The sequence below is a fragment of the Lissotriton vulgaris genome, chromosome 10 (genome assembly GCF_964263255.1).
Source record: "Lissotriton vulgaris chromosome 10, aLisVul1.2, whole genome shotgun sequence".
Lineage (NCBI taxonomy): Eukaryota > Metazoa > Chordata > Amphibia > Caudata > Salamandridae > Lissotriton > Lissotriton vulgaris.
The window spans coordinates 574,566,957-574,584,648 of record NC_141698.1 but is presented as its reverse complement, the minus strand read 5'-3'; the positions used below and the strand labels follow the sequence as shown (position 1 = coordinate 574,584,648).

At 47.7% G+C, this 17,692-nt stretch overlaps 1 protein-coding gene across 2 annotated transcripts in view; it reads left to right on the top strand.

Moving 5' to 3' along the window:
* The first annotated feature begins 7,970 nt into the window (after nt 1-7,970).
* The window catches only part of SHISA9 (shisa family member 9), a 1,229,487-nt gene continuing 1,219,765 nt past the window's right edge, over nt 7,971-17,692 (top strand). For both annotated transcript variants that reach the window (XM_086941423.1, XM_086941422.1), the window contains exon 1: nt 7,971-8,646. In XM_086941423.1, the coding sequence (XP_086797549.1) occupies nt 8,129-8,646 (518 nt within the window). In that variant the 5' untranslated portion in view covers nt 7,971-8,128. The remainder of the gene's footprint in view (nt 8,647-17,692) is intronic.

The following is a 17,692-nucleotide window of genomic DNA, read 5'->3' as shown; positions in this document are numbered from 1 at the left end:
GATAATGCTTCTGCCCTTCCACTCTGTTGGTAGGTGTGACCTAGAGTGCAGGGAGACGCTTTCTGTGATCTGTCTCTCGTGCCCAATGCATGCAGACTGTCAAAGCATTCCAAGGGCGCCAGGTATCCGCACAGCGTTTAAACGTTGCCATGGTAATGACAACATCCCTGAAATAGGAAGTACCTGCATGCCTTTGTTGTCGCGCTCCATTTATTACTATGCAGTATTTCGCAACCGCCCGTGCGCAGTGGCCAACTGTTGGAATGGGCTGCTTAGCCAGTTTGAACGGTGTATCGTTCAGTAACACTTTAATGTATCTGTTTCTCCCTCCTCCTGTAATGCGTACAGATGTGTTCTCAAAGATGTAGGCTGTATGTCTAAAAGTGATTTTTTTGCATCGTCTGTCGGCGTGGCATGTGTTGTTCCTGTGCACTGTCGGCGGATACAATCAATACTATTTCTCAGGGTCATCGCATTGATAGATTAAAGGCCGGATTATATACATTTACGTTGATGGAAAATGAATCACAGTGGCCATTGCACCAACCGGTGGTTCACAAATATTGATTGGCAGAAAATATCTATTTTGCACCAGTCTCTGTGTGACTCCAATGGCCTTTCAGTGCAAAATTTAGTGTAAAACTGCCCTGCACCCACGCGCATGTATTTGACCTGCCTTATCACCTGCATGGAATTGGTGGCATTTCGACCGATAAACAAACATCTATGGATGTCCGCTTCCATACACATCCCGGTTTAAGGCCCTCATTTATGAGCACTTTTACGCAGCTAGACAATCACTTTTCTGGCGTTCAGGTGGTGCAATGTGTCGCAGCATATTTACAAGGCCACGTAAAGTCACTTTAGGTGGCTTTTTATGGCCCTGTAAATATGTGCCCCTTTTACGCAGAACACTGTGTGAAAAGGGCTTTTCATGGGTGTTTCTGTGGGTGTTCCCACGCAACGCCCATGTAATCTGAAGCATTCACAGATTTATGAGAAATCGTAAGCCCGGGAATGCGTCAGAATCTAAAGCCACACCAGGAGTGGTGTTAGGGAGGTGCAAGGAGGAGAAATGGTTTCATTTCTCCTCTTTCTACGTGTGCTGCATTGCACCAAGCATAGAAAGAGGAAATTGCTTCAATTGATTGATTTTGTGCACAAAGGTGCACCTTCCTGCACAGAAATCGCAACGCGTGCGCCCTTGCACCATGGTGCAAGGATGCCTGCATAGGCGCATGCCGCCCATTGTGCCCCATCGCAGGGGAAAAGGACAGGAACGCACTGTATCTCATAGATATGGCACATTCCTGCCCTTTTGGTTTGACGTAGAGCAGCGCTGCAAGATTCCTTGCGGCGCTGCCCTACGTCAAAACCTCATAAATGAAGCCCTAAGTGCTATTACCCTCTGGCTGTTTTGTTAATAAGTGCTCATGCATTCCCACAATTATGGACCCGAGCCACCGGTAAGGATGCTTAATGAAGGGGAAAGCACAATCAACAGCTGTTAATGCTCAGCAACGTGTGCCTAACAACAATAAGTCCAGTAGCAACACCCCATCACCTGTTCTGCACACAAACACAAATGGTAACTATCCCTGTCTTCCAACTATTGCTCAGGGTTTTAAGTGGGATAAACAAGGTAGAGGGGGCATCCCTAGAAATGCCACTGCCAAAGCAGCCTAACCAGGAATCTTTTTAACAGGTGTGGCCTGAGTAATAGAGGGCGTGGCTAAGCACCTGCAAGCTCAAATTCTGTGCTTCACAGTGAGCCATCCGACCAGTAGTCTCTGTGAATTTTCTGTTATTGTACCCGGGCATGTCATGGAACAACCAACGCATATACCTAAAACACGCAACAAATACCTAAAACATGCCAGTCCTATTGGCTTAGCCAATACTTGTTAACTGTACCTTGTAAATCAATAACAGCAATTGTTTCGTTTTGAATAATTAGAATGGAAAATATTTAAATTCTGAAAAACATAAGAGGGTGAGTTATGCATTACTAAGGCCTGTGGAAGGGGTACAGTTGGAATGTTTCAAACTCCTGTGTACCCTTCCACAACACTTTACTTTCTTCTGCAGTCTCTCAATGTGTAGCCACTACTGCCAGGGTCAGACTGCAAATGCAAACCCGCCCTGGCAATTATGAGAGGCCGCCCCACACGGGGGGCTTGTGGGAAACACTGCTGCACTTTTGTTACAGGGGGCCAAAATTGCAGGCCCCCAGTAACAAAAATGGCCCACATCGGTCCAAATTGAGCCCCCACTCTTCCAGCCTACCAGGAAAATGCTCAGTGCGCGCTACGGCAAGTCCGGCCTTGACTAATCCCCCTTTTCTCCTCACATCTTTCTGAAATTCTCTATATGCATATACCACATCTTCCCCCAGTTAAAATTGGCACGTATGTGGCTATCACTTTTGCACTCTGCAGAGAGGCTAAAGATTGGATGAACATGTCGTTTACACAACTTTATGACCTTTGAAAGGCACTAGTGAGCTACTCACACTCCTTCTGCCTTAGCTTCAGAGTTCTGACTTGTGCACCATCGTAAACACCCACCTGCACAACCATGAACTCAGACACACCTTGAGGTGACTTAGTTCAAAGTATGCCCTATAAAGGAGACAAATGGTGCAATAACGTGCATAAGAAATACGTCATCTTGAAAAAAAAGCAAATACTTTTATGGAATGCAACATGAAATAAAGCATTTGAAATGGAACCAGGGACTGCATCGCTGACGCGGGATGACTTAATGGTTTTTACAGCCAATGTTGAGACATTGATCAATGTTTTTGCGGTAGTGTTAAGGACATGAATATAGACACCTATTTCAAAGTCAGTTTGGAGCTGACTCACTTGAAGCCCTTCTGTCACTGAACTTAGAATGCAGACAAACAATGCTTAAGTTGTAAAAAAAAAATGTGCAGGGCCCAAAGTTCCTCATAGGAACAGACGAGTGGCACTAAAAAATGCCAAGCCTGCCTATTCTTGATTCCACCTCATGCCTCTTTCTTCCACCCCACACTTCCTGTCTCTTTATCTCACTCTCACAGGTTCTTCTTCTTCCCTACTTTCTTTCTGGGTCACTGCTCTCATATCTTTCTGTTTTTCATTTTCTTGCCTTTCTGCCACTTGCTCTGGGTCAAAGAGCGATAATAAAAAATAAGTGTGGTCACCCAAATCAGCGCAGGTGCTCGCCATTTGCAAACACCTGATCAAATTAAGCACCACAGACAGACGTCAGTAGTCAGCACCCAGAAATCAAACTCTGATTGGCTGCACGAGTCTTAGCATTCCATCCAAAGTGGAGGGAAATCAACGTCAATCCCTTATCTTTCCCGCTCCTTGTCCACTGCAAGGAGTCTTCCTACCTCACCAAACATGTCATATTCGCATGTGGTTATCTGCCAGTAAACGGTGCTGGGCTCTGATGTTAGCTTGGTACATGTGGCAACTGGTGTGTGGAGAGGCCATGTGCAGAATACCTTCTCCTTAAGGAAGTTGCCAGGACCACTTGTGGTGGCTTTATGTGTGAGCTGTACTCTGATGTGAACAGTTTATATTATTTTATTTCTCTCTTTAATTTCTTTCACCTAAAAGCATCCTCTCTGCTAACTGTATATACTTGGGTGAGCTGGAGAAAGTGCCAGAGATGGGCAGCCTTCAAAAATCGACCTCCAGGGGGCCCAGCCCACCAGGGAAATGCCCGGTGGCACAAACGGCCGGTCCGGCCTTGGATTTCACTGGCGCCGGGCCTATCCAGCGGTGGCTATTCTGGCGGGTGCGTGGAAGCAGCGCGCGGCCGCCTGCAGGAAGGCTGTAACTTTGTGTGCGGATTTGCAGGTAATGAGCTGCGCGCGGTCGGCGCTCCCCATCAGAAGCTGAGAGGAGCGGGAGATTATGAATATTTAATGCGGACAGCTCCGGGGTGCTGTTCTTCCCCTGATCAACGAGCAGCTCACACTGTTCACCCAAAATTCATTTTTGGAGCATTTCCCGTGCCGTTTCCAGTGCACTTAGAGATGCCTACGTCGGTTCGCCTTCCTACTCACTCTTTGGCAGTAGAGCGCTGCGCGCGTTGTTTCTCACTCTTTGGTCCACCTGGCGCCGCTTTGCCCCCTCCCTCTGCACGCAGATATCCACGCCTCCTCGTAGTGCTCTAACTGAGCACTCTGGAGACCCTGAGGAAAACCACAAGCGCTCCGACAGCTCCCTCTGACCTTTCCAGACGCCCCTCAAACCCCGCCAGCCTCATCGTTTCACACATGACCCCTTTCCGCTCTGTCTCCCGGGGTTACTGATCGACGGCACTAATCCAACCGCACTCCCACACCGCCACGCGCCCTTCCAGTATCCCCGTCCGCGCTAAGACCCCGTACCGCGCTGTATCGGCATGGGAGGCTCTCTGCCTACTCCACCACATCCAGTGTCTGCCCCTCCCCCCGCCAATGTTCAAACCCAGCCGCATGCGGCTCACTGGCTGCACTGAGTATGACCTATGCCGCGATGTGAGGGAGCATTGTAGCACGGCCCTGTCCGCTCACTGCCTCCCTCGGGAGGGCTGTTTGCTCTCACTGTTCAATAACGTGTTTATCACACCCTATACCTGCGGATGGGCATCTATTCTACTCCGCCAACTAAATCACACGCCCCACCCCCAAGCGACACATCCTCAATGTGCCCCGTGAAGAATACAGGTGAGCAAAGTACCACACACCTTGAAGGCACTGATAATACGTACTCACGGAGCACGATGAACAACGGAGCTGAGGCCACTTCATTTCACACACCTAGAGGGAACGAGCCACAAACACGCGCGTGGAAGCGTCACGGTGTGTATCCTGTGAGCAACGCAGGTGAAAAGGCGTCATCTCAACGCACGCTCAACAGGAGCCGCAAACACGCAGCTGGACGCATGACGTCTCACTTGTCTGTCCTCCAAGGAACCATGGAGGTGAAAGTGATACCACAGCCACATACAGGAAGCCTCCGCCACACACCTGTAAATACCACCCTGGTGAACAATAGGGGTGGACTGCTTACCTCACCTCACACTTTCGCACCTCAAGCGTCAAACAGAGGAAACAAGTACTTTCTTCTCTTCAGCTGTGAGTGTGCCACCTCACACACCCTCGTGCAAGGAGCTACAAACACACCTGCAATCAGGTCGTATTCTCCATATTCCCTGGCAATGGCTGTGAAAGTGTCCCCTCACCGCACACATTCCCGGGCAAGGAGTTACAAGCAAACCTTCGATCGGTTCGGGTTCACCGTGTTCAAATGAAAAATGGCTGTGAAAGTGTCACCTCACTTCACACATCCTCGTGCAGCGAAACACAAACACGTCTGCAGTAAGTTTTCCTCTTAACCGTATTTAATGGGAAATGGCTGAGAAAGTGTCGCTTCACGTCACACACTCGTGTGCAAGGAACTACAAAATATCTGCAATTCAGTTACCCATCACTATATTTCCATAGACAATTGCTGTGAAAGTGTCACCTCACTTCACACGCTCTCATGCAATGAACTACAAACTTTCAACCAGTTCGCATCCACCGCGTTTCATCGACAATAGCTGTAAAAATGTCACCTCACGCACGTGCAAGTAACTGCAAACGAACTTTCAGTCAGGTCAAATTCATTGTGTGCTGTCAACTATGGCTTTGAAAATAGCACCTCACCAAACTCCCTCGCGCAAGGAGCTATGAAAATGGCACCTCACCAAACACCCTCCTTCAAAGAGCTATGAAAATGGCACCTCACGAAGCCCCCTCGCGCAAGGAGCTATACAAATGGCACCTCACCAACTCCCTGGTGCAAGGAGCTATGAAAATGGCACCTCACCAAACTCCCTCGCGCAAGGAGCTATAAAATGGCACCTCACCAATCTCCCTCACACAAGGAGCTTTAAAAATGGCACCTCACAAAACACCCTAAGCAAGGAGCTATGAAAATGCCACCTCACCAAACTCCCCTGCGCAAGGAGCTGTAAAAATGGCACCTCACCAAACACCCTCCTTCAAACAGCTATGAAAATGCCACCTCACCAAACTCTCTTGTGCAAGGAGCTATAAAAATGGCACCTCACCAAACTCCCCTGCACAAGGAGCTATAAAATGGCACCTCACCAAACACCCTCCTTCAAGGAGCTATGAAAATGGCACCTCACCAAACTCCCTCGCGCAAGGAGCTATAAAATGGCACCTCACCAATCTCCCTCACGCAAGGAGCTTTAAAAATGGCACCTCACAAAACACCCTATGCAAGGAGCTATGAAAATGCCACCTCACCAAACTCCCCTGCGCAAGGAGCTGTAAAAATGGCACCTCACCAAACACCCTCCTTCAAACAGCTATGAAAATGCCGTCTCACCAAACTCCCCTGCGCAAGGAGCTGTAAAAATGGCACCTCACCAAACTGCCTTGCGCAAGGAGCTATGAAAATGGCACCTCACCAAACTCCCTCGTGCAAGGAGCTTTGAGAATGGCACCTCACAAAACACTCTCTGCATGGAGCTATGAAAATGGCACCTCACCAAACTCCCCTGCGCAAGGAGCTGTAAAAATGGCACCTCACCAAACACCCTCCTTCAAACAGCTATGAAAATGGCACCTCACCAAACTCCCTTGTGCAAGGAGCTATACAAATGGCACCTCACCAAACTCCCTCCTTCAAACAGCTATGAAAATGGCACCTCACCAAACTCCCTTGTGCAAGGAGCTATGAAAATGGCACCTCACCAAACTCCCTCGTGCAAGGAGCTTTGAGAATGGCACCTCACAAAACACTCTCTGCAAGGAGCTATGAAAATGCAACCTCACCAAACTCCCCTGCGCAAGGAGATATAAAAATGACCCCTCACCAAACACCCTTGTGCAAGGAGCTATGAAAATGTCACCACACCAAACACCCTCGTGCATGGAACTATGCAAAAGGCACCTCACCAAACTCTCGTGCAAGGAGCTACGAAAATGCAACCTCACCAAACTCCCCTGCGCAAGGAGCTATAAAAATGACCCCTCACCAAACACCCTTGTGCAAGGAGCTATGAAAATGTCACCACACCAAACACCCTCGTGCATGGAACTATGCAAAAGGCACCTCGCCAAACTCTCGTGCAAGGAGCTATGAAAATGTCACCTCACCAAACCCCCTTCTTCAAGGAGCTACAGACTTTCAATTAATTCTTACGACTGTAAAAGTAATGCCTCACTTTACACACTCCCACGTATGAAGTCACAACATGCAAGCACACACTACGTCTCAATTGTGCCAAAATAACAATGGGTTGAAGGTGGTGACTCACACTTGCGCACGAGTCCACTAATGCGGTTCAAATGCCACTTCTACTTACACACCCTCACATGAGTATTAACCACACTTACAATCAGTACCTCTACGCCATGTTCAGTGAACAGTGTTTGTGAAAGTGTCACCTCGTTTCATACCCGGTCACGAGATGCCAGGGCACACCTGGAAACACTACGACTCAATTGTGCTCCAGGAAGACTGGGGTGAACGTGGCACCTCAAAATCACGGGCGTAGGAGCCCCTCGCGCAGATGTGATGGCGCAGCTGGAGTTTCAAGGGCTACCTCACACTATTGGAACACGTTGTTGCTGTTTTTATCTGAGAGTCGACTCGTGACTTGGCTTCTCACTGCGCCTGGCGCGGGTATTTCCCGCCCCTTTCAGGTGCCCGCAGCCAGGGGCTGTTCTGGTGAGACTCACTACGACACACTGCGTGAAAAGAAGTAAAGTTCCGCCCCAGCCCTCGTCCACCCTTGGCATCGCCCACCGTCTCCCTGACTCCGTCACCCACTCCTCCCCCTCCCCACGCCTCCTCCCCGCGCTCTTTCTCCGCGCTGCCGGTCCCCGCTCTACAATCCAGTGTCTGCTTTCCTCGATTCCACAAGTGCCGAGCGTCAGCGGCGGCCGCGCAGCGCAGAGGTGAGCAGCGCGGAGGTGAGCAGCGAGGTGCGCGCTGCCGAGGTGAACTGCGCGCAGAGGCGGGCCCGGCCCCTGGACCTGGGAGACGAAGCGGGCACCGGAGGGGCATGAGGAGAGGCTGAGGCCACCACTGCCAGCCACAACAGGGCACAGACACCTGCAGGGACCATGAAGGCGGGCTGGGCCATCTTCGGCTACTTTTTGGTGGACCTTTTGAGCTCGCTTTGCTGGGCGCAGGGTAAACCCGGGCAGCATTTTGGAAGCATCGTGGTGGTCTCGGGGGGCAACCACAGCAGTCCCGGGGACCCCGGATCTTCGGACACCCCCCAGGCCACGGACGCCTGCCGGGGTTACTTCGACGTCATGGGGCAGTGGGACCCCCCGTTCAACTGCAGCTCGGGGGAGTTCACTTTCTGCTGCGGGACCTGTGGCTTCCGCTTCTGCTGCAAGTTCAAGCAGGCCAGCTTGGACCAGACCACCTGCACCAACTACGACCGGCCCATCTGGCTGAACGCCGCCAAGCCCCCTCCGCGCATCGACGACCCCCTGCACGACCCCACCCGGGACAAGACCAACCTGATCGTCTACATCATCTGCGGGGTGGTGGCCGTCATGGTGCTGGTGGGCATCTTCACCAAGCTGGGGCTGGAGAAGGCGCACCGACCCCAGCGCGAGAACATGTCGAGGTAGGTGTTTACTTCATGGGAACGGGGACTTGGTAGAGCCACAAGCAATGAACCCGTTTGATATGTTTCAAATAATACATTCACTATGACCAAGAAACAACAAAAGGCTAGCTGCCCAGGTGCACACACAGCGACCTGAGCACTGCCCCTCCCCCCATGCCACCTCTCTGTTCTTAACTTAGAATAACAGTGCGCCAAAAACACCTCACCCCACCGACGGAGCGCACCTTGGCCGTGCATTGATGGAACACACTTGCCACCATAAGCTGCTTAACTCGCCATCTCGCGTTTGCAACTTATCAGGGGCGCCTTGGTACCAAGCCGTCAACAAACTACCGCTTGCTCCCCCCCCCCCCCCTCATCTTATAATAAATCTGCGTGTTTATTGGCTCTGCGGGACAATGGTCGCGAGCAAGGATGCCTCGGATGGCTTTCGACTCCAGAGAGGCGGTGGGAGGAGGAGGGGGCGCTCACCTGCGCGGATACTGTAATTACAGAGCTGCCGGGGTGACGAGCTCCCGGACCTGCACTGTGCCTGCTTTGTTTGTGGCAGAGCAGGGGGGCACGCTCCGTTCGCTCCCGCACACACTTCTTCCAGCCGCATGGTGCATTGAGTACTGCTGTACGCATGTTTTGCTTCTGCTGCCTCAGCAACGCGCACGCATGTGTGGCTTGGTGCACAGGTGTTGCTTGTTCTAGTCTCGTCACACTGCATTATTATCAGTGGAGAAGGTGAGAACTAGAATTTACCTGCAACCCCGAGCGCTGTCCAGGGTGCTGACAGTAGAGTTGTGGCAGTCACTAACCATCGCAACTGGTCCAGTGCACCTGCTGTGAGGAATTGCGCAACACTGCACCGTGTACAATGCATCTACCTATTTGTTAGCCTAAAAGGCATCTACCTATTTGTTAGCCTTGAACCCGTAGAGGGACGACGACACAGGCAGGCTGTGTGAAATAGTCGGGGTTTGACCTATTTTCCGGGGGATATGGATGATGTGTTGAGAAAGGGGGTTGCCATGAGAGCCATGCCGTTGCCGCGCTCCCGCTCCGGGGCTGGCATGGTTAATGTGTGGGCAGAGGCGGGCGGGCGGGGAGCCGGTGTGGGTCCGTGCGCCTGTGGTGTGCGCACTGGGTAGGCTGACGGCCCTGGACACGAGCCCGGGTGTGAGAATCATAGCGGCAGATCGTGTCAGCGCCTCAGAACCGAGGCACAACACTTTCAGAGAAATGCTCGGGCCTGTCTGATTCATTATGCAAATTCGAGCGCACGGGGGCACAAACAGATGGGGGAAGACGTGTGCAGATGAACGCAGCTCTGCGCCTTTTTAAGTCTCGGGGATGCGTCCAAGACACTGGGTAACTTTTTAAAGGTGCAGATTCGATGGAAGGCAGCTCTCTGTGGGATCACGGAGGAGAAGGGTGGTCTGTTTCCAGCGCTCTGCCCTCTTAGCCGAACAAAGAGACTGCATAGTGCAGCAAAAGGCTCCATGCACGCTGATGTACAGTTTGGGATTGTACCACAAACGCCAAGTGACTGGTCCAACTGCATGAGCAGGTTTAAAATGCACAATAGATAGATAGATAGATAGATAGATAGATAGATAGATAGATAGATAGATAGATAGATAGATAGATACATAAATAAGTGAATAAATAAATAAATAAATAGAACAACATTTAATGTCTCCCATACAAAGTTCTGCTCTCAATCCCTGTTTCCAGGTTATCAGCCGCTGCTAAATACATGAGTGCAGCATTGGCTTCTCACCATTTATTGGTAGTTACAGCACTCACTGCGCCATTCCAACACCCCAGGGAAGCTGCATAACTGTTTTTGTGACAGTGGAATAAAAAGTTGGCTGTATCTCTTATTGTCTGCTAAGTAGGGCTCAGAAGTTTTTGAAAGATGACCACCAGTGCTCCACCAAACTCCTAAATAAATAAATACAAAAATAAATAAGTCTGATGATTATCTGAAGCTTGTTTTCATGTTTAATAAAAATAATTTAAAAAAAAGTCAGAGAAAACTTGAGGGGTTGGCTATTGGGCCCATTTCCATTTGTTTTGAAGATGGCCAATAAATAACAAAATAAATAAAAATATACAAATACAAATACCATGGCCAACTAGGAGTATGTTCTGATTGCGCGTGCAGTGCGCATGGCCCAGAAACAGTTTTGCGCGCTCAGCTCCATGTTGAAATGTCCTCTGTGGCACCACAGCGGCTTCAGTCTCTGTTCTGGGAGTTTTAGCAGAGCGGCGGCACTGGCACTGCTCCTTGGGCAGCGTAAACAGAGCGACCAATAACAAACACATGCACACTGCGACTATGCATCACCGCTGATCATCTGCTGCTAACGGAGAGCAGGCTGTTCTTTTCATGTACTGGGCAGCAAAGCACACACACATTTACTTCAGAAAGCATAACAAGTGTAAACATGTCTGTGGACAGCTTTTGGAGCATCGGGGAGTGTTGATCAACCTCAAAATGGGCGCGCTCCCTGAAAATCGAAACCCAAAACGTCCCAGGGACATAATATCGAGGACATCATTTCACATAAATTATTCACGGGCAAGTAAGTCTAGATTTTCTAAACCTAATTCCACATATATGTACCTATGCAGAACATACATCTTCAAGGTGCTTAGATGTGTAGGTACGAATAGTAAATCTATACTTCCCTATATACACTTTCCTTTCAATATTTTGTGCCTCAAAATTGTTATTGTTGACATTCAGTAGGACAACCTCCACAGTGCCCTGTTTATTTTTAGATTGGTACACACTGCCTAGACAAAATGTGTATTCAGACATTTTGGAGTAGAATCACTAAGTTCATTCACTCTTGGTTCAATCCACTTGCTGCACATACACAAAGATACTTCTAGTGATTTCAGCAATTAACTGTGAGTCCATACATTGTTTTTTGTATAAATAGGCACCACGTCTCCTATAGGCACCCAGGTGCATGCAACGTTTCCCTCCTAGCTACCTAATTTTGATAATATTTCTTTTAGGATCTTTCATGGCTATGTGGACCCTACATTTCCCTTTCACCGTCTCTTATCCCCTTGTCCACTTCTCCCATTCCATCTGTTCTCGTCGACAACTCTCTCTGGAATGGGAATTTAAACCCTGCCTCGAAATCTGATTTACTTTTGAAAGGGTGCAGCAACTTTGGGGGTATTGCTGTGACTTTTCTTCTTTATCTGCTACATTTTCATGTTGTGTGACAGCACTTGATTCTCACGAGTTGGTGCAAACCAGACATTGTGTGCCAGGGCCACACCCAACTGTTATCATAGACGCCACTTCAGTGTGATGATCTCACAAACTAATTTTTAGTGGAAAGACTCATGAGTTCCGTCTTAAAGAATAAAATGAATTTTAAGCAAATTTCAAATCAGGATTCAGTAAAGTTGAGAAGTGTTCCAATTCAGATGGCCAAATGGAAAAAAAACATATCCTCGTTGTTTCTAGGGTTTGCATTTTTAAAAGTTTGATTGTTTAAATCGTGGGTGATTTGTCAAGAGAAACTCCTCCTTCCAAAGTTATCTGCCAGACACTGATATAGTTTCTTTTTTATTGTGTGGACAGAAAAAGGCGAGTGACATAAGATATTTGTGGACGTGTGTTCCAGGCAGCATGCGTGGTGCCCACACACTGATAAATTAACTTTGATGCAGTTGATGAGCTAACGATGACTGTAGCAGTGGGTTAGAAGGTCTGTGTGTCTGTAGGTGGTATGGGTGAAGTGTGGGGGTAAAGTGCTGAGCCTCCTCCCACTAATGCTGTATGTAAGGTGTGTGCTTTTTTGAGCCCAGATAAGCTGTGCCTCTGTGGTTTCCTGCTGGTGTAGGGAGATCCCATTGTACGAACCATAATGACAGCTTTTCCCACCCAGGAAGAGTAAATAAAATAGAAAACCCACGAGGGCCCAAAACAAAAGGACTTGGTCATCAGTCCTTAATTCCTCCAAACATAAAAAACTCATTCCAAACGTTTAAGATTACCAAAGAGCCCTGAAAACAAGCATTGCTCGAACCATCCTTTGCCACCAAACAACACAACACAGACTGCCCCCCCCCCGTACTTAGTGACCGGATCCAAGAAACAGGCACTCCTGGAACCCTTTTTAACTACTCTCCAAAGACTGACTTCCTAATACCTGCTTCTTCTACCAACATCACCAGGAGACTTTTCAGACTGAGAAGTGACTTCTGGGTGACAATCCGGCACAAGACAATACGCGAATAAAACTTAGAGAAAGAATGAAGCATGTATCGAGTTTGATTCGTAAATGTCTGCAAATTTATCTTGGTGGTTTAACTGCGGGAAATAGATATAGAGAGAGCAGACCCCCAAGAGTTTTAGAAGAAAAATATGAGGATCCTCCTGATTAGTATGTGTGAGGGTTATGTTATATTTATAACTTTTGTGAGGCGCTAGATTCCCAGAATTTAGAAAAACAAAACGAAAAAAAAGTAATATAAAGAAAAATATGATTAAAAAGTGTTGCAGTGCCGACCTATGCAGCCTCAAGCTTGGTAAATATTTGATAAAATAAAAATAACACTAAAAAAGGCAAATAAGATTTTCTTTTCAGAAACAGCGGCAATTGTGGGGAAAAAATTGAGACCACACATAATGTTAGGTTGGAACAAGTTATGAACTAGGAGTTGAAAGCAGCCCTAAAAATATTGAATACCCTCCATAAATTGCATGAAGCAAGCATTGCAAGCAACCCTGAACCTTTTCAGGAGGGCTTGAGGTGAAGCGCTGCACAAGGAAAATATCTAGAAGAAGAGACATGCAATTCAACTCAGAGCACAAGTTTTCAAATACATGGTTAAAAAATAATTATATGCTACAGGCAGTTCTGAGGAAAAAGTTATGAAATATTGACATATTGCAAGGTCTAAAGCAATACCCAGTAGCATTATTTCCTCTGAGCAGCGCATTGTGCATGCACGTCTGTGAAAAATGTGTGCTCCGACGGTGAAAATTTGAGGGTTGGATGGACTGGGAATCCCTCAGCTCAGTCAGCCTTGAAAACAGCCCATTCCCTCCCCCCGTGGCCATCTGGGCGCATTGCCTATTGGGCAGCATAGACAGGGACAGTCATCCAATTATACAGTGCTTAATTTGTAAAATGTGAAGTTCAGGTGCTCATAGTTTTTATAGAGGCCACACCCACTTCCCCTGCTCCACCCACTTCCTCCAGTGGCTCCTCCTACTTCCTTTATTGGCTTCACTCACATCCACAAGCGTCAACAAATCAGAGCCACCTCCTCACTTCTTGAGTACCGCAAGAATCTGATGGCATGGCTATTCTCCAAAGCACCTTCGGCACCTCACACCTACACACCTCCCAAGCCCCTGGATACTCTCCTGGGTGACTAGTGCGGTATACAAATCAATGTAACATAACGTAACATAACATGTAGGAAGCCTTTGACAACAAATTAAAAGTGAACTCAAATTAGAGAATGTGTGTAAATCTCAAAATGCAGCTTTATAAAAGGTCATTTGAGGACTTGAGGCAGCTTTGCAAATGAAAGAAAATGTGTATTTACCGTGCTGTTTAAAAGAAAGGAAAGGATGAAGGAAGGAATACATTAAAGAAGGCAGCAACAAATGCAGGCAAGAAAATAACCACTGAACTAAGGAAATAAGTAATGGATGAAAGAAGGAGGGAAAAGAAAATAATGTGAAAGGAAGAAATGAAGGTATAGAGGGAGAAACACACCACATATGTTTGTAAAGCACATATTCACTAGAGGGGGCCTTGACACCAAATTAAAAATGTTGGTATCCAGCTCAATTGCACTAATTTTATCTAAAGATGTAAGACTGAGTGTCCATACCAAGATTTCACTTCATGACCTGAGATAGAACACAGATTCCTGGAGTGGATATAAACATATGTGCAAGAAGGAAAAAATTAAAAGGGAGAGTGAGGGAGGAGAAGAGATCCGAAGGCAAAGATAGATACAGTAGATACAGAATGTGAAGAGAAATGTGGAAAGCAGAGATTAGGATTGCAAGATTGGAGTAGAATGTGTGGGAAGGAAAAGTGAAATGAGGAGAAAGGCAAGGGAAGAAGAGTGATCAGCGGGGATTGCATAAGAGTAGAGTGGAAGGTAGAGATGGAAAGGTGAACAAGCATTTAATGAGGGGTGGTGGTGATTAATAAAGAATGTGAATGTTGGGCGGAAAGTAAAGGAAGATTGGAGAGGAGGGAAGGAGTGAGGTGTGTAGGGGAGGAAGAAAAGCAGATACTGAGGGAGAGCAAGAAATGAGTACACCGTTGCTTTATTAAATATACAATAATTAATTATGTAAAGTTAAGGGGTTACAGGAGTGTATCATTATTGGCCTGTCTCCTCAATGCATAGCAGTGTTGTCCAAGACACACAATAGCGATTCTTTAACTGTGTTAAGTTTTATGACATCAAAAGATGTTTTGTGCCATCACAATAGGTATTCCTGATAAAACATAATAAAGTGTCAGTTATACCATTGGGATTATGCTTTGATGGAGAACCATGCTCTCATTCTTCAAACAAATAGTTCTATTACATGATCAGGCTATAAGTCGTGAAATCCCACTGCCACCTATTTTCAAACGAAGTCAGACATTCAACTCGATTCAGAGAGACTTCCACACACACTTTTTTAACTATTAAAGCACAACATTCAACTGAGTCTGCCGCCTGTGCACAAGTATTATGATTGTAATTTATGATCAGCGAGTAACAAAAGGACGTCTGTGACAAAAAACAGAATCCCACTGAGCTATCCACATAAATACAGTTGTGTCACCTGCATGGTACATGTTCTACATTACCCCTCTGCACTACAGTCAAAACTACAACTAGACAAAACTCTTATCTCTCTCCAACAGGGACATAAGGCTGTAAGTATGCAGCAGGGGTGTAGAGGACATGGATCTTTGGAGGTGAAGAGACAATGTGGGGTGATAGATCTCAGCAGACTTGTTTTATTTTGGGAGGGGGGAGTACAGAGCACCCAACACAGCCTAGCCCCTCTGATAGCATGTTTTCAATCAATGCTATTTTTCTCCTTGTCGAAACTGATAAATTCTCTGTGTATTCTCTCTCTGGCTGGGGGAAACTGGGAAAGCCTCCTGGTTCGAGTGGCCAAGACTGGGAAGGTCTTCGTGGCCTCATGTGCAAACTCTTAAAGTATGGGTACTCAGGGCCCAGTGCAAGCTTTAATACAAAGCGATGGTGGGGAGGGATGGCTGTGAGAGCGAGGGCTGGAGCCAAGGTGCCCTGTAACAGGAACAAACAAGTGCTGTGGAAGGGCCGGGCATTGTGATACGGAGGTGAAGGGGGCTGTAAGCAGAGAGGCACTGAGATACAGGTGAGAAAGGCACTGTGGAGAGAGGAGTATTGTGATAGCGGGAGAAGGCCACTGTGGAGAGAGGGGCACTGTATGAGGAGCAGTGGGGGACAGTCACAGGGGCAAGGATGGGAGGTATTTATCAAGGCGCTTGTGGCTGCTACGGTTCCCATTGAAGGCTGAGGATGGGTGTGATAGGGACGAGATGGTACTGGGATAGGTAGGAGCGAGTATGAGTATACAAAGACTTTCCCCACAAGCCTGTGAGTTCTGTGTCGTTAAAGCTACGGATGTCACATGTGCCCTGCCAGCATCAGCAAATCCTTTGCCTGCGCACGCCTCATTACACTGCCCCTCTCGACAGAATGCTTTATTAATCACTCAGTAACATGCAGTGTACTGTTCGCAAACTTCCCGCCTATCATGATTTATTTAAAATAAAGCTTTCTCCGTATCAGACAAATCTCAGTAAAACCAGATTTCACTCTAACATTATTGTAATGCCACCAATAGCGAATAATCTGGGTACTAATACACTGACCCGCAGGAAGAAAAGTTTTCACTTTCGGACCACCCTCAGCTCCTTCCCTTATTTTGTTATCCTGCAAGTTCTACTGAGGCAGGCAGTTTGCTGCAGGTGCCGCTGTGCAGGAATTTGTTGATGGTGTCCCACCACCAGGAGCACTATTCTGTCAGTCTGTTACCTGTAGGATAACAGTTGTGTGTAAAATAACGCACACACAGCTCACCTAACCTCGCAGCTTCAGCTAGACTGGGAAGGGCAGAACGCTGGCTGGTGCAGCTGAAATTAAGCTTCCAGTTGATCGTGCGTGCAGTTTATACTGCGCATGACACAACACACCTGCCTGTCCCCCACCCTTGAGACCAGGCACTTGCGTGCACCAAAGCTAGCACACTGGCAACATGAACCAAATCTGAACGTGCAGGCACACAAGCCTTGCTCCAGGGCTGGGGCATTTTAATGGCCTGTGCACAGTGCTGGCTGTGCTTCGGAGAAAAATTCAATAGACCTGGCCCTGAGAAATAGGTGTAGGTTCTCAGCACCTGAAATCACCGGCACAAATTAAGCACTGCAATTATAGAAAGAAATCTGCTCTCCCCTGTGCAGTGGGGAACTCTCACAGTTTGCCTCTGCATTGGAATGAGCACCAGAGTGAACCACAGAGCCACCGCTTGAATCCCCAGCTACATCTTTCATTGGAAGTAGAACCTGCCACATTTTCAAGGATGGGGGGATGAAGCTGAAATGGCCCTGTCAGTGTGTAAATGCACATGCCTGCGGCGGGTGTGGGATGAGATGAATTGGGTGCGCCTGGGGCCCTCTGTCCCCTCCCAAGGAAGGCGTACTGAGGGCCACTCTGACTGTTCTGTACCTCATTTTCAGTGTAGAATCAATGCACCTCCCAAAACCTCTTTGCCTATGCACCTACTCTATTTTATGGAACAGGCACAAAGGCAAGTGCATTTTCTCCTTTGTATGAGGCCATATCCCAAGTAAATGAGGTTTGTCCCCTTGGGATCACCCCAATGCACACACTGATGTGCCCCTTCTCTACTACTAAAGTGACACAGAGAGGAAGAAGTGTCTACAAACATTCTTGCACCCAGGGTAACCTTTTATAATATGGACCCTGGTGTTTTCCTGATTCCCTA